This window comes from Haliotis rufescens, unplaced genomic scaffold, assembly GCF_023055435.1.
Source record: "Haliotis rufescens isolate VD_foot unplaced genomic scaffold, xgHalRufe1.0.p SCAF_8, whole genome shotgun sequence".
Lineage (NCBI taxonomy): Eukaryota > Metazoa > Mollusca > Gastropoda > Lepetellida > Haliotidae > Haliotis > Haliotis rufescens.
The window spans coordinates 41,072,003-41,094,825 of NW_025964372.1; the positions used below are offsets into that span (position 1 = coordinate 41,072,003).

A 22,823-nucleotide genomic window follows, 5' to 3' on the forward strand; every position below is an offset into this window, starting at 1 on the left:
TATGTCGGTAGTATATCTTCTGAATCCCAATCATGTGGGCAAAAAGAATATGGTGAGAAGGATTTTTCTTTCAATATGAATTATCAAGCATGGGAACAAGGACATTAAAATCATACTTATGATTGAATTTTTTTTAATAACAATACTTCATCAAGTGAATGATTGAGTTGGTTTATGTCATGACAAACCATTAAACATAATCAGGCAATTATGGTATCTGAACCCAAGATAGTTTGTTCCTGTGACACGTAAGGGATGCAACTCTGATTGGCAACTTCCAGAGCCTTTGACGACAGGGCCACCTGTGCCCATCTTAATTTCAAGATCTATGTAACTGGACAGAATGTGGTGATACGGCTGATCTTTTTCTCCAGTGACATCCACAGTCGAATGATCTTTAGGTTTAAAACATAACTGATGATGTGGCTACCATAATGAAACCCACCACACTAACACACAACTGCACAACCGAAAACGTAGCCACGAAACTGTAATATTTATCTTTTCTCTTGTCTGATTTGCTTTAGAAATGAAAAAATTGAAACACAATGTTATCAATGAATAAAGCTGCACTGCTAGACCTGGTCTCCAGTTGGTCTGACAACAGCTCGGCAGAATCCAACACAGCTCAAACTCCATCGATCAAGGTAGGTGTCCACTCAGACAAAAGAATCTAATATTTCAGGTTGATTAGTGTAAAACACTGATGACAACAAGCAGCAGGTTTTGTTTTGCTTCCAGTGATTGCTTCCTGATTTATCACTTGCCTGTCCCGAAGGTGACAGATTCCACCCAGGACCCAACATGTGGGAAAACTCGGCACACCATTTGGCGCCATCTGGGCTCCATGACGCAAAATTAAACTGCAACAACTTGGAATTAAATGTCATCACTTATAAGTTCAAAAGGAAGCGGTTTGTTTCTATTGATTTCTGTACATAGGTTGTGGTATCAGGGAAAGAAAGTTTCTAACCTATTACACAGGATTCCATCTTCATACACACAGGATTAGGTTTCTAACAAATGAATGAAGATATGTTAGATACAGTCTTCCGATTCAGGACAAATAATGGCACTCTCCTAGGCATGACACTCATCTAAGTTTGAATATTGTATGGTGATATTTGTCACACAACATATAACAGCCTTCACTTGCAGTTGACTGCAGGAAATGCTCATTTATATTGAAGAAAAACTTTGTAAGACAACTTCAAAACGTTGTGCACTTCATAGGGCAGGGCTATCACTCTTGTCTTTCATCATATCCCATTGGTCTTCTTGTCAAAGATGCTAAAATGTCCAACTTCAAAACCACCATTTTATCTCTCGGTATTACAACAGCTCTAGGTTAGACATGTGATCCTTCAAACTTAAGTTTTTGGGATTCATCATGACTTTTTAAAACTACCATATTGTGTTTGATTGATCATCTAAGCAATACAAAACATAGGGAACGAAAGGTATTTAGAATATTTTCAAACAGTAAAAGTATCTGTATTGTTTTCACTCTTGTTTTGTTGAGATCATGGACTGATTGATATCATTTCAAATTTCTTTGATGACACCACACAAACGCAGGATGTACCTTGCAAGCTTTCTACGAAATTTAACTTTCATCATTATTTTTGGGTGTGGTGAATGCATCATCGGCTGAAAACCATGAGAGTAAAAGTCAATAACAAAAGCCAGATGACTTCAACCACTTGTCTAGGTTACTAAGTTATATTTCCCTCATGGTACGATGACAACCTATGTCCAGGTCATGAGGTCAGATTCCCCCATGGTACGATGACAACCTACCTCTGGGTCATGCGGTCAGATTTACCTCATGGTACGATGACAACCTATGTCCAGGTCATGAGGTCAGATTCCCCCATGGTACGATGACAACCTACCTCTGGGTCATGCGGTCAGATTTCCCTCATGGTACGATGACAACCTATGTCCAGGTAATGAGGTCAGATTCCCCCATGGTACGATGACAACCTACCTCTGGGTCATGAGCTCAGATTTCCCTCATGGTACGATGACAACCTATGTCCAGGTCATGAGCTCAGATTTCCCCCATGGTACGATGACAACCTATGTCCAGGTCATGAGCTCAGATTTCCTTCACGGTATGATGACAACCTACGTCTAGGTCATGAGCTCAGATTTCCCTCATGGTACAATGACAACCTATGTCCAGGTCATGAGCTCAGATTTCCCTCATGGTACAATGACAACCTATGTCCAGGTCATGAGCTCAGATTTCCTTCACGGTATGATGACAACCTACGTCTAGGTCATGAGCTCAGATTTCCCTCATGGTACGATGACAACCTATGTCCAGGTCATGAGCTCAGATTTCCCTCATGGTACAATGACAACCTATGTCCAGGTCATGAGCTCAGATTTCCTTCACGGTATGATGACAACCTACGTCTAGGTCATGAGCTCAGATTTCCCTCATGGTACAATGACAACCTATGTCTAGGTCATGAGGTCAGATTTCCTTCACGGAATAATGACAACCTTCGTCCAGGTCATGAGGTCAGATTTCTCTCATGGTACGATGACAACCTATGTCCCTCATGGTAACAAATCATCCTCAACAGCCTTTGTGACCACCAGATTCCCAGAAGCTACTGAAACCAAGCAAAGGGAAATGGAATATCACCACACACTAAGTTGCCTCAGCCAAATGTGAAACAGGACTTCTTGCATGGGAAAGTGACTGGTGCCTACCAATAATAAGATGGTATGTTATGTCAAAGAAGATCCTATGTCCCAGGGTGCATCAAATGGCTCATCCTGTCTGTGACCCGAAGCTGAGTTAACGCTGGCGATGTTAGGCTTCAATCAGCATTACAGTGATAGATGCCTCAACACTGACATCTCAACCAGGCTCTCATTGACATTGGTTTCAATGCACTAGACATCCAATCTGTCTGACCAAGGGTGACAAAAGCTGCCCACTTCCACACTGACAGAGACAGACTGGGGGGACACCCCGAGAGCTATGGGACAATCACTTCACAGTCATTAGTACACCTTGTGTAGACTAGGAAATAGTCACCATGACAACAAAGATGGATCACAATTGTCTCTGACAAAACTCATCCCTGACTTTTCTCGCTATCCTATGGCTTATATTCAGACAGGAAACCTTATCGGAGAAAATGTAAATAAACGCATCCAAACTTACAGGCAGGGTATAACAGCATGGTACCTAATCTGTCATGCCTGCCTGTTCCACTGATAGGACTGGCAAGGCATTGAGGCTTCTATCAAGAAACAGTTCAGATAGAGGTATTGTTGCTGTGATACTGCTCCTATCTTTTACCACAGCCTGGAATGACCAAGCGAGAGACTTACCTTTCAATGTTTCGTGGCTGAGCCCCAAGTATCAATCTCAGAGTATGAGTGACTATTCGGCTGCAGTCAGAAAAAGTATCTCGCTGCCTTGTTAGTTATGAAGTCTAGTTACTCGTTGGTTTCAGAAAAAGTGTAAGCCATTGACCTTGGTCAGGGGTACTGGGGTCCAATTCTGATTCATAAGACACAAAGTGAAGAGAGTGCAATCTACAGGATACTTACTCCCGACCAATTTCTGCCCCTGAATGTGTGTAGAGCCATCATCCACAAAAGTTGAAAAAGAGGCTAAGGAGTAGATCTTGAGACAATGGAATGAACATTTTCCTTCAAAGAAATGAGTTTTTCTTTCGTGTGTATCATGTATGAACTTATGCAGTTGAGAATTTGAGCTGTTTTCACTTCAGCTTAACAAGTAGAATGATGAACAAGTTGCTGCAGTGGAAGCAGCTATTGTTGAGGGATAATTCTCTGTTTGAGTCGATGGAATTGAATTTCGTTTGAATGCCTTCAAAAAAATAATCAGGAAATTATCAGGCCAGGAATTGGGATTTTCATATTTGCCTGAATAAATAATTGAATTATTGGCTTGAATTGAATCAAGTAAGGGTTTGAAACAAAAGGCAATTTCGGGTGGAATTTTTATATCATTGTCATTATGCAAGCAGTCACCAAGTCCAATAATTAGGTCTGCGCTGGCAAAGTTAATTGACATTGTGACATTTTGATTGATTAACATTTTTCCCCAAAATATTAATTAGATTTGCAGGAAATTAAAAGAAGATAGGAAGTTTTGAACACCTAAAGATGAACACAAATATTCCCGAACCTCAGTTCTGAATGTGAAACCCACACTTATCGTCTTAGGTTATTACTTTTGTGATTGTTAGTCATCCACAATGTCATGATTGCGTCTGTGTGGGGATTCCGGTCCTGAAAACTTCAAGTGTGTCTCCCTGTGGGGATTCCGGTCCCCAGTACTCGTACATTTCTCTCTGTGGGGCTTTCAGGTCTCACTACAACATTAACAAAACTCCTCATCGTGATTCAGGGGAAGAATTGGTCTCAGGTAATCTATTCAGGTCAATAAAAATAATGACTGGGTAGTCTTAGTGGTTGTTGCCTATGAGTGTAACTTGATGGGTGAGCCCCAGTCCATCAAGGTTAGCCTCAGAACTTTCCAGGCTCCCCTATAACTCTAAAGTCTGCTTTACCTCATTGCTCTTCTTGGGGGCACGGGTGGCCCAGTCGTCTAAGGTGCCGCGATTCGCTGAGCAGAGTTGCATCCCCTGGACACGCCAGAAACCTATGATTGTGGGTTCGAATCCCGGTTCACCCCGATTATGTTTCTAGGTTTGTCAGCACCATACCCGTGCTCGTGGGTTTCACCGAAGTGGTAAACGTCTGAGACCTGCATCACTTCGGGCTTTCCTCCCACATTAAGCTGACACGCCGTGATATAACTGGAATATTGTTAAAAGCGGCGTTAAACCCAATTCACTCACTCACTCATTGCTCTTCTGTATTACTGTATTGTAACTTGCATCCCAAATGTGACCACCTCCGTGGTCTAGTGGTAGAGCGTCTGCCTGGTGAGCAGAAGGTCCAGGGTTTTGATCCCCAGCCGCGTCATACCAAAAGACGTTAAAAGATGGTACTTGTTGTTACCCTGTCTGGCGCTTGGCTTTAAGGGCTAAAACAAGGACTGGTCGGCACGGAGTCAGTATACTGTGTCTGAGTGGGGTATTCATGTTAAACTGTGGTATGGTATCTCAGTGAGCTGGTACTATAAATTGGCATCAGTCCAGACTAGTACAAGCAGCCACACACACACACAAACACATGCATGCACGTCGCTATATAAGTGCAATTATCTTGGACGCAACGTTTAACCCAATTTCACCTCACCTCACATCCCAAATGTACTGCTGAAGTACACATACCTTCAGGGTGCATACCACCCACAGGTATATTCTTAAGGACACCAGCACCACATTCCTCTAACACTGTTCAACAACATGCTTACAGGTGGTGTCAGGTACAAAGTCAAGACATTATCTTCCTAACAACAGAGTTGCATCAATGCTACCAGTGTTTGTATATGCTTAACTGAAGGAGTGTGTTAGCATGACAGAAGGAAAACATCATCTCACAGATAAACAATGGTGGAGTGGACAGTTGGTCGTTTGGCAACTCTTAAACTAATGGTTGAACAATATACACACTTCAATCTTTAGAAGCAAGTGTGTGAGTGTGTGAGTGAGTGAGTGAGTGAGTGAGTGAGTGAGTGAGTGAGTGAGTGAGTGAGTGAGTGAGTGAGTGAGTGAGTGAGTGAGTGGGTGCATTATCACAACTCTCAGATAAACTAATGATTGAACAATATACAAACATGTATCTCTTCGAGCAAGTGAAACCCATGAAGTTCAGGGTTAGAATTGCTAGTCATAAGAGGCGACTAACTGGATCAGGTGGTCAGGCTTGTTTGATGCATGCTATCGTATCCCAATTGTCAGGATGCTCATGATATCAATCACTGGATTGTTGGGTCCAGACTCCATACACTGGCACATAGCTGGAATATTGCTTAGCAGCCTTAAACAACAAATAAAGAAATCAAGCATGTGATTGAATGGGTGAGTGAGGGAGTTGGGTTTGACAACTCTCACAAATGAAAGTGGTTGAAAGTAAGAGGCACTTACTCTCTTAAAAAGCGGGTGAGATGAGTTTGATGTTGTAGTTAGCAATTTGGCAAGCATAGCACTTAAGCCTGGGCTTAAAAAAAACCCAAGGAGTTGACAGCATGAGCAACTGCACACACATATACCAACTGTTGCAACAATTGCACAAAGAGGAAAACAATGACCTGATGATATCACCCAACATTTGACCTGGGAGTCCTCAATGTGCCACTTAACATAGATGCAGCATATACCATGAGTTTGCTGAAAGGTGAGTGTAAGTTGTCCCACTGGTGGCACCCATCACAAACACATGCAAAGGCATGTCAATTTGCATCACATTTGTAAATACCCTCTGCATGTCAACCACAAAACTTTCTGAAAGCTTTTCCTTGAATCACCACTCAGCAATATTCCAGCTATATGATGGTGGTCTGTAAATAATCAAGTCTGGACCAGACAATCCAGTGATTGACATCATGCGCATCAATCTACGCAATTGGGATATAATGCCATGCATCAAGAAGTCAGCGAGCCTGACCACCCTTTCCTGTCAGTCGCATCATATCATAAGCATGGGTTGCTCAAAAGTCGTACGACACTCTTTAAATTTTTCATATGATAAGCAGGCTCACTTGTACATCAAGAGTTGTAAAATGCAGACACCAAAGGGGGGTGCCGCAAGTCGTACGACGCTCTTTAAAATTTTCATATGATAAGCAGGCTCACTTGTACATCAAGAGTTGTAAAATGCAGACACCAAAGGGGGGTGCCGCAAGGATGTTGCTCGACATAAGGGAAAGTTGACTGTAGCAAAGTTGAAGCTATCCCCCTTGTAATAGTCTTACAGAGAGTTATCATAACTCTTTATGCATAGATCCAAATATGAGTGAGTGAGTGAGTATGGTTATACGCCGCTTTTAGCAATATTCCAGCAATATCACGGCGGAGGACACCAGAAATGGGCTTCACACATTGTACCCATGTCGGGAATTGAACCCGGGTCTTCGGCGTGACGAGCTAACGCTTTAACCACTAGGCTACCCGACCGCCCGATCCAAATATGAAGCAGATGAGGCAGTCTCACTAGTCTCCTTTATTTCTTATTCAGGTGACCGCCTCCGTGGTCTTGTGGTAGAGCGTCCGCCCGGAGAGCGGAAGGTCCAGGGTTCGATCCCGGGCCGCGTCATACAAAAAGACGTTAAAAGATTGTACTTGTTGTTACCCTGTCTGGCGCTCGGCATTAAGGGGCTAAAACAAGGACTGGTCGGCTCGGAGTCAGTATACTGTGTCTGAGTGGGGTATTCATGTTAAACTGCGGCATGGTATCTCAGTGAGCTAGCACTATAAATCGGCATCAGTCCGGACTAGTACAAGCAGCCACACACACACATACACGTGCACATGCACGTCGCTATATAAGTGCAATAATCTTGGACGCGACGTTAAACCCAATTTCACCTCACCTCACCTCTTATTCAGGTGTGTAAAACAGTGGAATAGAATGGGTTATTTTACCATTATTGAATGACATCAGATCATTGATATACCTGAAGTTAAACTTGTTGGCCAAATTCCCTTGTGGAGATGTTTCTGACCCAAGCAAAAGGTTTGATTCATATGCATGCAAAGAAAGAGATTAGCAAGATGGCGAAGGATGTAAGTCTGCACCAAAAACAAATTCTTGCAAGAAGCCATTTTCAAAAACCATTTACTCCGTAACACGATATTTAATTTCTTTTGTTTCCAATGACTGGAAAGAAGTGGATCAATACTTATGCAATTTTATGTTCATGTTTTTCTTGGAATTGTCACACATTTCCCTCACAACATGTTTTGATATCAAGATAAACAAGTATTCGCAGTTTAGTCTTGATGATTGACGGTTAAAATGGAAATGCCAAAAGTTACAAAATGAATAAAGTTTTTCACAAAAGATGTAAACCATTAAGCAAGCACCATTTCAGACATAGATGTCATGTAAGAACAATATTTTCTGGATGAACAGCGGGGAGGGTGGCCTGCTTAAAGTGGGAGAGAGGGAGGGAGTGTATAACATCCAATATCATGCCACCTGTTCGTGGTATAAAACCTAAAGCAAAATGCAAAAAAAACACATTTACCCCTCTTAATACTGGTACAACTTATATTACTGCTGGCCTGCTTACAGTGGGATGGAGCAAGGGAGCGTATACAAGCCCTAAATGCTGGCCTGCTCATAGTCGGATGGAGGGAACGACTGAGTATATCAGCCATTGCTGGCCTGCTTATACTGGGAGGGAGAAAGCATATACCAGCCATTACTCTGGCCTGCTTACACTGGGGAGAGAGCATATACCAGCCATTACTGCTGGCCTGCTTAAACTGGGAGGGATGGATGGAGCATATACCACCCATTACTGCTGCTCTGCTTAAACTGGGAGGGTAGAGGGAGCGTATACCACCTATTACTGCTGGCCTGCTTAAACTGGGAGGGAAGGAGCATATACCAGCCATTTCTGCTGGTCTGCTTAAACCTGGAGGGAAGGAGCATATACCAGCCATTGCTGCTGGCCTGCTTATACTGGAAGGGATGGAGGGAGCGTATTCGAGCCATTACTGCTGGTCTGCTTATAATGGGAGGGAGAGAGCATATACTAGCCATTAACTGCTCGCCAGCTCACAGTGGAAGGGTGAGACGGATCATATATCAGCAAGTTGTTATATATGCACACTTCTACTTGTTGTGTGTGTGTGTGTGTGTGTGTGTGTGTGTGTGTGTGTGTGTGTGTGTGTGTGTGTGTGTGTGTGTGTGTGTGTGTGTGTGTGTCTGTGTGTCTGTGTGTGTCTGTGTGTGTCTGTGCATGTGTCTGTTCCCCTATGCTGTATACGGGTGAGGCCTATTACCTTTCTTGTAATATAGATTGTTTACCTCTCCCCTCAAACACTGAAACAATAACTCATAATCTACCCTCAATGACACTCCAACTGAACATGTACACACCGTGTTTCATAATTATTCATCACTAATTTCTCCCATATGCTTCCAAAATAGCCTTGCTTTGTTTGTTGCTTATTTCTATCCGGAAATGTCAATATTGTACTGCCAACATGGTGTCAAGTGGTACTAAACTATTATACAGCCGATGCCTGATCAATCCCGGCTTGTGGCTATAATCAAGGCTTGTTCTACAGTGCAGCAGTATTGGAATTCTCAGGTTGTGTCATTGTCACACAAACAAATCAAAGTCATCAGTCATCCTTTGTTACTACACTCCTGAATATTCCAGTTGTGATTTCCGTAAATGGAAGTAGGACTGATGTCATTCTGAACACGAAGTTTGTGGAAACTGGATAGAAAATGACTCATAAACAAAAGTTTCCTAGAATTTGATCAAAAGTACATGCACTTCTTGAATATGAAGATTACTGTATTCGACGTAATGAGCGTCCAGGGCGCTCTCAAAATTAGAAATAGGGGGCTCTTATTAGAATATCATTTTAGTGGCGGAAAAACAGAGTTGAAAGATAAATTTCATGGTTTATGCTGACAGCCTAAAATGTTTATGTACGACAGATATATTTTTCCAGAATTTATTTAATACGAGTGCGTATTATACGTGAATAAATAAGTTTTGTGTACACTGACCAATTGGAAGGGGTGCTAATTGAGATTTTCACTAGCCAATATATCAGCAAATATCACCGTGGGCGCTTATGTATTTCGTCGAATACGGTATTCAACATAACCACTTATTTTTATCATCATCATCATCATCATCATCATCATCATCGAAAATCCTTTTTTCTTTTATTTTTGTACAGTAAAAAGAGGAAAAGAAGCATCATAAATTGAAAAAAATACGTTAAAAAGTACATTTCATTGCAACCTCATTTCAATGGAAGTTTCTCAACTCACAAGAAGATGCGGATGATAAGTGATTTGACAACACAGACATATCTGAACACAGAGTTCTATATCTCTTTGAGTTGCAAATGTACATGTGTCCTGTTATCTTGGAAATCATCCTCAGCAGCCTTTCTTACATTAGAAGCTTCTTTTGCTGATTTCTACGGTCTAAAGTACATGAGAAAATATCCTGATCACCGCTTCTACTTACACTAGGAGTAATCAAAAACTGTCTTTCTAACACACAATACCAAAACAACCTGTCTGCATAAGCTGCTTCTATTTCACCTGTCACAGATACAAACTAAGGACAGGATATTTATTATCTATACAGTAACAAGTATCTTTCTTCCCTTTATCAGATGGCAGTGGTGCAAATGTTTTTAAAACTTCATGTGGTTTGCCTTTTGTGATTATGTCTCTCTATATATTAAGACCTTTTCTGTGAGGAAAATAAAACATATCATAAAAAAATATTATCCCTAATTCTGATGTTATTTTGATGTAAAGGGAAAAAAATTCAATTGACCTCCATTCAATCTTCATCAATTTTTGATTCCCTCCTTTCAGCTAGTTGCCATATTGGCCAAGAACTGGTCCGTACAACAAGAAATAGCATTGATCCAGTCTTTGTCATGACTGTGCCTAACATGCAGTAAGATGGACTGTTGTGATCGTATGGTCCTGCCATATCCCTCCTTTCAGCTAGTTGCCATATTGGCCAAGAACTGGTCTGTACAACAAGAAATAGCATTGATCCAGTCTTTGTCATGACTGTGCCTAACATGCAGTAAGATGGACTGTTGTGATCGTATGGTCCTGCCATATCCCTCCTTTCAGCAAGTTGCCATATTGGCCAAGAACTGGTCCGTACAACAAGAAATAGCATTGATCCAGTCTTTGTCATGACTGTGCCTAACATGCAGTAAGACGGACTGTTGTGATCGTATGGTCCTGCCATATCCCTCCTTTCAGCTAGTTGCCATATTGGCCAAGAACTGGTCAGTACAACAAGAAATAGCATTGATCCAGTCTTTGTCATGACTGTGCCTAACATGCAGTAAGACTGACTGTTGTGATCCTGTGGTCCTTCCATACCCCTCCTTTCAGCAATGTTGCCATATTGGCCAAGAACTGGTCCGTACAACAAGAAATAGCATTGATCCAGTCTTTGTCATGACTGTGCCTAACATGCAGTAAGACTGACTGTTGTGATCGTGTGGTCCTGCCATACCTGTACACTCCCAGGTACAGGGTTATGGATCCTGCATGGCAGTGTCATGTGTAATCATTGCACTTTGTTGGGTAAAAGGTGGCTGAGGACTTTCATATGTAACCGCCACAAGTGCGGGAAATAGTGCATCAATAATTCCCCATTGTGATAGTCATTTGCTTTAAATGAGCTTGTCAATAAAACTACAAAAACATTTATGTTCTTCAGTGCAGCTGGACAAAACAGAGAATACTATCGTGAAAAACAGAAAAATACCCGCACAGGTTAAAAATCAATTGCTATTGTAAGTATGTCTCCATGGGGAATCCGCTGAAGAAATTCAATAATGTTTTTTCACTGTACAAACACATGTTCCATGTTTCTTAAGAAAATCTAAAGAGAGCACTTCTCTCATAATGAGTATGGATCATCAATGTTGATCAATATTATAGGAATAAATTATGATGTCAACAAACATTCAGTACAAACTAATCACTTGAAATACTTTACACATGGCTGTGAAAAGCAATTTTAAACAGACAATATTTGAGTTGGTTTTACGTGTCCTGAAGCGTATACTTTGCAAATATGTGGAAAATATGATTGTATGTCTTGACTAGAACAAAGCAATTATGGTAAATTATGTTCAAATGAAGTGCCCTCTAGTGAAGAGGAAATGTGAACTTACTACTCCGATGCATTTGAAAATGTCATCTTATTAACCTTGGTTGAGTGTCATTTTAGTACAATTTTTTTTATCTTAAACAATCTGGAGGTGTGAGTTGAACCTCCACAAGGACATTATAAAAGTTAATCCATTTGTACACAAAGCATATGGAAATCATGGTGCTCTAACACAAATATAACATGTAATCTCTGGTCTACCGCTAAAATCTTGAATGACCAACTTCCTGCCCAGCTGAATTGGCGATTGAACCACCATGGTTTACCACTGCCAGTAATTGGCACCATGGATGAGCATGGCAAATACACCATGGTCTACCATGGTCAAATACACCATGGTCTACCATGGTCAAATACACCATGGCCTACCACCAAATTCTGTGGTGCCAGCAGCCTACATCAAATCTTCCTGACTACTGAAGAATAGTTGTCTGTGTGTCTACATTAGTGGCCAAGCTGAATGGAGATTGTACCTACACCTACTCTTCTTCGGAAATGAAACACAGAAGTCTATCCGTCTATGTTATCACAGGCATGCTGTTATTAATGCTCATGTGTAGACTCACTGTAAAAAACTGACACTGCATACCATAATTCCTGGTGTCATTCACAAAAATTGCTCTATTACATTCACATAAACTATTTTGAAAGGTTTTTAGTTTAACTCTGGAAATGAAGCCTTCAAACTGCATCTTGGTTCCATAAAACTGTTGTCAGCTGCACTTAGACTAAGAGGCCTTTGTCAACAGATAACCTGGGAGGCCCTTGTCAACAGCTATACTGAGAGGCCCTTGTCAACAGCTATACTGAAAGGCCCCTGTCAGCAGCTATATTGAGGCCCTTGTCAACAGCCATACTGTGAGGCCCTTGTCAACAGCTATACTGAGAGGCCCTTGTCAGCAGCTATATTGAGGCCCTTGTCAACAGCCATACTGAGAGGCTCTTGTCAGCAGCTATATTGAGGCCCTTGTCAACAGCCATACTGAGAGGCCCTTGTCAACAGCTATACTGTGAGGCCCTTGTCAACAGCTATCCTGAAGACCTAGTCAACAACTATACAGAGAGGACCTTGTCATCAGCTACACTGACGCCCTTGTCAACAGCTATACTGAGAACCTTGTCATCAGCTTTACCAAGAGGCCCTTGACTTCAGTACGTTGGAGCACTTGCATCAGCTATGCGAGACCCTTGTCATCAGCCATACTTAGGGGCACATCTTTTCAGCTAGGCAAAGGTCTTCCAAGGTGGTCCTTCAATTGGTGAAAGTCGTCTGAACTTAGCTATGATTGCAGGCAGTTCACATGGGTGGGCCACTCAACCATCTGGGTTTTGAACACACCAAAATCTACAACAACTATTTTATGGAGACTCTTGAACAAGTCACTGCCATTAATCTCTTAGAGCTACCATTCCAAAGCCACCAAGTAATCTTGTTGTTCAATTTCTGAACCCAATAAAAACAAAAGTGCACATAAAATTAGCTGTGACAGGCAAGAGTCATCACTCAACACAAAAAGTAAGTAATTCATCACATTTTCATTGTCAATAGGATTGGGTTAATTCAAAGATATTTCAAACATTTATTTTGCTAACAACTGGAACCACTCATCAAAACAGGAGACACTGACATTCACCCATTTTATCACCGTTCACTGGTGTCCTGTTTCTTGAGTTACAACTCGTTTATTGGTTGGCGCCAGTCTCTTTGTTTCCCTCTGCAGAAAGTCAAGTCACAGGCTGACACAACTATAATTAAGGCTAAATATTTCACCAAATTTGCACATCTACAGGCTAATTTGTCACCAGAAAACAGGAAAGAAAACAGACTTTCATTACTGCTTTTTCTAGCAATGAAAATATCTTCTAGAGAAGCAATATTACACAGCTTGTGTCACTCTGGCTTTGAGTTTTCTGACTTAACTCTCTGTGATCCAACTGTTTTTTCTGGAGCAACTCATGAAGTCAGTGGTCCTTGTGTGACTAAAATACAACAGTCTATTAACAGTCAGTGATTAAACCTTTCCCCTTGGTGTCGTATTAATAAATAGTGATAGTGTCACATTTGCCCTTTGGTGGAATGAAAACCAGAGACAAAGTATTCATTTACACCAGCTGTGCTTTTTGTAGCACCTACATTAGAGGTTGATAAAGCATGCAGAATTGTAATGAGAATCAAATCTCATCTCATGCTCTGCTATTTGAAATGTCTGTCTGAATCCAACTGACCAAATTAATTAGTGCCATATGTTGTACAACATTTTCGTTCCGCACAAACTATGTATAGTTAGGGCCTTGTATATCAGATTTTCATCCCGATATTTTTCAAAGGCACTTATAATTAGTAATATAATTCAATTCACAAACATAAGCTGGAGTCACAGGCCTGTGACCTTCAAAAAATATTCAAGGTTTTACAGGCTTAATACTAATCTACATTAAGAATACAAATTAACTTACCTGATCTGACAAGGAAAATGTACGAGCATTTTTTGTGATATTTATATGTAGCACATGGAATCTATTTTTCTGGCACAACTCGTATGCGATGCCTGCGAAGGATGTGCTGCCAGTCTTGGGAACTCGGTTGTATATGATGATAAGATCATCATTATCTGTGTCACCTAGGTCCTGAAAAATAAAGTAAACATACGTAAGCATATCAATAACGACTCAACCTACCAGCAACACAACAATGTCTCAACAATGCATGCAGTCTTGCAGTAAAACAAATGTTAATTGAGTGAGTGAGTGAGTATGGTTTTACGCCACTTTAAGCAATATTCCAGCAATATTACGTCGGGGGACACCAGAAATGGGCTTCACACATTGTACCCATGTCGGGAATCAAACCTGGGTCTTCGGCGTGACGAGCGAACGCTTTAACCACTGGGCTACCCGACCGCCCCAAATGTTAATTGATATATACCCACCAGAGTAATTTCTGAAAAGGACATTTCCCATGATGACCGACATATATCTATGAAACCATAAATGATAATCTAGCAGTGATAAACACAGTATGCCCCCACATATTCACATTTAAGTGACCTATTTAAATATATACATAGTAATGATAAAAGTACCATGAACACATATTACACAGAGAGAGAGAGAGTATGGTTTTACGCCGCTTTTAGCAATATTCCAGCAATATCATGGCGGGGGACACCAGAAATGGGCTTCACACATTGTACCCATGTCGGGAATCGAACCCGGGTCTTCGGCGTGACGAGCTAACGCTTAAACCACTAGGCTACCCGACCGCCCCGAACACATATTACAAATCTAATTGGCCTCGAAGGGAAACAAGTATATTTCCTAGAACTCAAAAACTGAAACCTTTTGTTAAAACAGAATGCAAATGTAAATAGCCTTTTTATTCTCTGTGAATTATGGTATATGATGTACTGAGAGTTCTTCAGTACAAGATGATTTTCAAAAATCATAGTTGCTGTAATTTCAGAAATGCCATGTTCCTCTCATGAAAATAGGCCTTTAAACACAACTGATGCCAAGCAAAGTAAATGAAGCATTTCAAATATTATTTTTTGAAAAGTGAACATGTTTCAATACAATGAACACCAGCCCATTAATCACACATTTCCTGACAGCGACAACAATACCGAATTGTTACTGAAACTACAAGTCAGAACCTTTCCACTCTAAGTGCCACCCTCAAACACAGCCACCAGATACATTACAAATAAACATTTTTCATTTCCTAATCCCACTGTGACAGAAACTGTGTTCCCGGATAGTCTCCCACAATGAAGGGATCATCCCCTACAGGGAGGGGTTAACCTGATCTGCCCAGTTCCTGATGGCACAAAACACTCCACACCACTCCAGACACTCTGCTGGGCAGGGCTCTGTGTGGTTAACCCTTCATATGGTAAACCATATGGTTGATAGCAATGCCATGAATGAGGAAGATTTCATGCCCCACAGTGCAGCAGGTCCACCAAGGACAGGCTTTGCACATTGCATCCATTTGGGGAATTGACCCCTGAGGACTTGGACCAGCAAACATTTTAAACATATAACTATCCCACTGCCCTGAGACCCGTGAAGATTCCGGGGTAGAATGGGTCTTCAGCAACCCATACTTGCCATAAAAGGCGACTATGTTTGTCGTAAAAGGATCGGGTGGTCAGGCTCGCTGACTTGGTTGATACATGTTATCGATCCCAATTGCGTGAATCGATGCTCATGATGTCAATCACTGGATTGTCTGGTCCAGACTCGATTATTTTACAGACCGCTGTCATATAGCTGGAATATTGCTGAGTGCGGCGTTAAACAACAAACCAACCAACCAATCCAACCCACTGCCCTGATCACAATGCCAGAACAGGAAAGACGGTTGTTTTTCTTTACTCTTTTTATTTTCTTACAAACAGTTAGTCAGAACAGCCAGCCAGTGGGTGTGAAATGATTTACCTCAGAATACTGATGCATCTTGATACAAGTGAAATGATTCATCTCGGTATATGATGCATCGTGACACAAGTGAAATGATTCACCTTAGTATTGATGTATCTTGACACAAGTGAAATGATTCACCTCGGTATATCATGCATCTTGATACAAGTGAAATGATTCACCTTAGTTTTGATGCATCTTGATACAAGTGAAATGATTCACCTCAGTATACTGATGCATTTTGACACAAGTAAAATGATTAGTTTCAGCATATCAATGCATCATGTCCCCATGAAGATCAAGGTTAGAAATGGTCTTCAGCACCCTATGCTAGTTGTAAGAGACCACTAGCGGGGTTGGGTGGACAGACTCGCTGTTCTTGTTGATGCATCACATCCCAATTGTGTAGATTAGAGTGAGTGAGGGAGTATGGTTTACGCCGCTTTTAGCAATATTCCAGCAATAACACGGCGGGGGACACCAGAAATGGTCTTCACACATTGTACCCATGTCGGGAATCGAACCCGGGTCTTCGGCGTGATGAGTGAACGCTTTAACCACTAGGCTACCCGAGGCTATTAGAGCTGGGACGGGTAACTCTGATACTTGGGTCAGGTGAGTCCTGAGTGTGCCCTGGGGTATACCCACCGTACTACCCGGACCCTTTGTTAGTCATGTAATATATTATATATGATGATAACAGTTGAACTCCATGGTTACACAACAAGTTGCTAAATGTTTGCATTTCCTTCTGTCAACTTCAGTGTATGAATGATCAGATTGTTTTGTGTGTGTATCTAAGCAGCTTTTGCCAGGTCTCCGGCAAAACTTCAGCGGGTACCCAGGTAGGGTCAGGTAATAGGATGTCGGGTACCCGGGTAGTAAACTTGGACTCTTCCCAGCCCAAGTGTAGATCGAAGCTGATGATGTCAATCACTGGATTGTCAGGTTAGATTATCTACAGACTGCATCATATACCTAGAAAGTTGCTGATTGTGGCGCTAAACAACAAGTATTTGTCACAGAGTGACGAAATATCCCCCGCCTGTACACCATAGTACCAAATATGAAGACAATCCAGCGATTAGTTCTTGAGATATTGTGGCAACACCGTTTTCCAACTCCAAAAACAGATTTGCCTGCTGTGACCTTGAAAATGGGGTCAAGGTCACCAAATCTGACAGGTGTATGCGGTGTCTGTATATACACTATAGTTCCAAATATGAAGACAATCCAGCGATTAGTTCTTGAGATATCGCGGCAACACCGTTTTCTAACTCCAAAAGCAGATTTGCCTGCTGTGACCTTGAAAATGGGGTCAAGGTCACCAAAACCGACTGGTGTCTGCGGTGTCTGTATATACACCATAGTTCCAAATATGAAGACAATCCAGTGTTTAGTTCTTGAGATTTCGCGGCAACACCGTTTTCCAACTCCAAAAGCAGATTTGCCTGCTGTGACCTTGAAAATGGGATCAAGGTCACCAAAACTGACTGGTGTCTGCGGAGTCTGTATATACACCATAGTTCCAAATATGAAGACAATCCAGTGTTTAGTTCTTGAGATATCGCGGCAACACCGTTTTCCAACTCTAAAAGCAGATTTGTCTGCTGTGACCTTGAAAATGGGATCAAGGTCACCAAAACCGACTGGTGTCTGCGGAGTCTGTATATACACCATAGTTCCAAATATGAAGACAATCCAGTGTTTAGTTCTTGAGATATCGCGGCAACACTGTTTTCCAACTCTAAAAGCAGATTTGTCTGCTGTGACCTTGAAAATGGGATCAAGGTCACCAAAACCGACTGGTGTCTGCGGAGTCTGTATATACACCATAGTTCCAAATATGAAGACAATCCAGTGTTTAGTTCTTGAGATATCGCGGCAACAAACAGGTGGGACGTACGGACGTACGTACGGACGGTCGTGAATACTATATCCCCCGCTTCGCGCTTTCGCGCGGCGGGGGATAACAAACAAATATCGAGGCATTATGAATATTTGCTGGGTTGGTTGTTGGTTGGTTGGTTGGTAGGTTGGTTTTACGCCGCACCCAGCAATATTCCAGCTATATGACAGCGGTCTGTAAATAATCGAGTCTGGACCAGACAATCCAGTGATTGACATCATGAGCATCGATCCATGCAATTGGGATCGATGACATGCATCAACCAAGTCAGCAAGCCTGACCACCCGATCCCGTTAGTCGCCTTTTACGACAAGCATGGGTTGCTGAAGACCTATTCTACCTGACAGCAAGCCATTGTAATGATGCACCGCAATATGTTCATATATCATGATAGATGTTATACCTTACACTGTTTGTTTCTTATACCTAACATTGAAATGATACCTGCATATGTATCCCCAACTTATTCAAGGGTATTACAATGAATTGTTAAACATAAATACCATTTTCCTAACAGCTGTCAAGAGTTGGACCTGAGTTGCTGAGCAGTTATCAGTTGATCTGTGGGTTGGGTGTTTCCTTTGATCATGGCACACAGCTCCTTAAAGAGGGACTAGGCGTTGGCCAACTGACATTCCTAGCAAGTTTGTCTGTCTTTGTTGGTCTTCTAACTAACATGTTATGAAGTGTATCAGTCTAGGACTTAATAATGATCCCCAAAACACAGAGAGAAGTTCCCAGTTTCACGGACAACGCTAATTACAATGTCTAGACCTTGATTGGAAATAAGAACAGAATTGTGGAGCACAGTTCCTTCAGGTGACAGTACTATCGTCATCTGTATGCTATTATCACCATGATATGTGTATTGTATTACAACAGTGAAAGTATGAGCAATTGAAATTGGTTAACACTTGATACACATTAAATTCCTTCAAGTCTGATAGCACATTAAATTCCTTCAAGTCTGATAGTTAAACAAAAAGTTTTTAAACCATTCTAAAATAACTAAACATTCACTGTTTGTAACAATATTAAAAAGAACAACTTCCTGATTCAAGAAAAGATTCTACATAAAATGTTAATTTTCAGTCTACAGTTCACACTAAAGTCTATGACCTTAAAAAATGATATTAAGCTAATAAAGCATTATATGATTTATATCTTAACTTGCAGGAAACATGAAAGTGCCAAAACATCCCTGCTTGTAGCCTCACATGAATCAGGCTTGGTTGTCTGATTAAAAGTCTTGTGGGAAAACCATTATAAACTAATTCGTTGAGTGGTATCTAACGGAAGAAACCCCGTGTTTGGATTAAGGAATTGAGGGTTAATCCTTCAGTGTATGAATCCCCAACTTGGGGGATTACCCTGACAGTGAGATGGATGTTCATGGAATGTGTGGCAATACCGTACATAACAGTCTAGACATCAAACATACTTCTGCTGAAGGATGCAACCCACTGCTATGGAAGAAGCCAGGGGCCTGTTCCACAAAGCGATCTTAGTGCTACGACTGTCGTAAGCCTGTGTTAAAGTATGGGCCTTACGATTGCCTTGGCGCTAAGATGGTTTTGTGGAACAGGCCCCAGATTGATTATGCACGGCATATTTGCTTTTCAGTTCTTTTTACTTTTGAAATTTTTTGCAATAACTATGGCTAAATTAGATCAATTTGGATGGTGAAGCTGCAGGTTCAGAAAGTCCAAATTGCAATGGCTAAACATCTGTTAAAATGGAAATTGTTGCTTTCCATTTGGACCAGCAAGCCATCAACCAAACTGAAACCTGTGTTCCTATTTTAACAGGATGTATACGGTATGGCATCCTCAGAGTTCCTGTTCCAGGGAGGAGAATAACATCCTTCTATCCTTGGCCCAGTGTCTGTTTTACCTGGTAAATGTGAAATCAGGACCTTGTTTCTAATCATAATTATTTTCCATTATGTGGTGTGGTGTATGTGGTGTTTTTAACCAATCAAGTGAGCAAAATATATGCAACATCAAGTCTGCATCATTTGCTGCGAAAATGTCAGATTGTTTTAAATGGTGAAACACAAACAGAAGTGAATCATGTTGATATCGCTAGTTTCTGAAATTAGCAATTTGAAAAAATATACATCTGAAAGACAAAAACTATCATAAAAAATAATTCTTTGCTTCATTTAATATCACGATGTAATAGGATATTGAGAATCTCATCAGATATAACATTTGTAGGAATTCTCAAGCAACGTCTTCAGAGATTAAAGATATCATTAACCAACCATCATGCCGATTCATTTTTCAAGACCAAAACTACCTAGATCATGTTGAATTCCTATAAAGTTGGAGATGTCTCACAATAAATTAATGACACTGGCTGGCCAAATCACCTGTCAGCAAGAAAAATCTATGCAAGCATTCAAACTGCGACATCATGTGCATAATCGGAGCCATTTATTTGCGTATTACTCATGGTATTGAATATCAATTAGAGGTATAGAGGCGATTATTCAGGATAATATTTCCCTCCTACTTCTGCCTGATTATATCTTGCTCAACTCCACATGTCAGATTACTGCTTTCTGGCTGACGAACGAGCAGTAATTAATCACAAAATTAACATTTTACCATAACCAGGACAGGAAAACCAAACGTGCATGTAATACCAACAAAAATCAGACTTAATACCATTGCAAAACGCTAACACTTACATGCCTTTCTTTGAATTGGATCTGTCATAATGGGCTAGCTTATTACACCCAGAACCATATTTCATAAAGCTTCATAGATAAATGAGACATTTTCAATATGGATGTACCATAAGTGACTCCATAAAGACACCCATAATTTGAAGGGAAAGAAATATTACTCTCATGCAGCCTGCTAATGTGACATATTACAACTTACTTTACATCCACATGAGTGCCCTCAGTATTCTCATCCAGAACATATGTAGAAGAAGTGTTTCAAGCAAGGCAATGTTTCATGAAGTGGAGCAATGCAACTTCACCTGCTCTCTGGCAGTTGTTACAACATCCATCTTCAGGCATGGACCTGAAGTTAAGGAGGGTGGGGCTTACACAGCTTTGAGCAATGACACATGAAGACACCAATGATGGGCTTCACATTGTGTGGAATCAAACCTGGTATTCAAGCTGTGACTCTGAGCAATACCACAGTAAGATGTCAAGGATGAGCTTCAGATTGTGTGGAATCAAACCTGGTATTCAAGCTACGACTCTGAGCAATACCACAGTAAGATGTCAAGGATGAGCTTCACATTGTGTGGAATCAAACCTGGTATTCAAGCTGTAACCCTGAGCAATGCCATAGTAAGATGTCAAGGATGAGCTTCACATGTGCGGAATCAAACCTGGTATTCAAGCTGTGACTGAGCAATACCACAGTAAGATGTCAAGGATGAGCTTCACATTGCGTGGAATCAAACCTGGTATTCAAGCTAGGACTCTGAGCAATACCACAGTAAGATGTCAAGGATGAGCTTCACAATGTGTGGAATCAAACCTGGTATTCAAGCTACGACTCTGAGCAATGCCATAGTAGGAGGTCAAGGATGAGCTTCACATTGCGTGGAATCAAACCTGGTATTCAAGTTGTGACTCTGAGCAATACCACAGTAAGATTGTCAAGAATGAGCTTCACATTGCGTGGAATCAAACCTGGTATTCAAGCTGTAACCCTGAGCAATACCACAGTAAGATGTCAAGAATGAGCATACTCATTGTTGGGAACAAACTGGGGCCTATTTGCCCAAAGTTATCTCAGTGCTAAGATCATTATAATTCCCATACTTTAATTCAGACTTATAATAGACTTAGTGTTGAACCTCCTTTATGCAAGTGGGCCACGGTCTTCAATCAAAACCTATCCCTTCTGCATGAACAATGTTTACCTTGGTATTACAGCTTCTTTATCTTGTGGGAAGAATTAAAAATCAGATTGAAAAACCCCCCGCTAAATTGCATGATCTGTAATTAGAAGTAAGAGATAAAGTATATTTTTATATCTGAAACATCTGAACTTGAAAAATCTTTAAATGTGGCGTTTCACTGGAACTTTGATGAATCTTTTCTCCTTCATGATAATCACTGATATGCAATCTTGTCAGATATCTAATAATCTCTTTGAGCCCCCCACAATCAGCACCTTCAGAACCAGTCAGCCACCAACATCAAGTGGTTTTCACTATAATCGATACGATCAATATCAGCCTTTTTTCTCTGAAACGTTATGAGCTGTAAAAACCTTGGTGTAAAGAGCAACATTTAGCAACAGCAATGTGAATCTAAAACCTACATATAATATATCCCCAAGACCAACAATTACTATTGGAATGATTGTATGCTTGCCTGAATACCTGCAATGGATTGGCACAGTGGCATCCTGTTGATCATTCCTCCTCAAACGGTCATATCAATCTGTTCCCATCAACCCCTTCATCTCAAACAGCCCTCGATCAAATTCTTCTTATCGTACATCCTCTCATATGCCCCAACAATTCTCTAAATACCCATCTCATACAATTCTGGGAATAATTTCAGTAAATAGCTTCATTTCTGTTTGCCAAAGAGCTTTTCAGGCAGACAGACTTAAACGATAGTGAACAACTTGTCCATCTTGTGCCGTCAAATTGGGACTATTTGGAGAGTGTGGCCCCCGACTGGATCTA

General features: G+C 41.0%; 1 protein-coding gene across 1 annotated transcript in view; it reads right to left on the reverse strand.

Moving 5' to 3' along the window:
* The window catches only part of LOC124122685 (heparan sulfate 2-O-sulfotransferase 1-like), a 228,632-nt gene that overhangs the window by 70,268 nt on the left and 135,541 nt on the right, over window positions 1–22,823 (reverse strand). Inside the window, exon 3 of the mRNA XM_048389359.1 lies at window positions 14,276–14,446. Coding sequence (XP_048245316.1) covers window positions 14,276–14,446 — 171 coding nt within the window. The remainder of the gene's footprint in view (window positions 1–14,275; window positions 14,447–22,823) is intronic.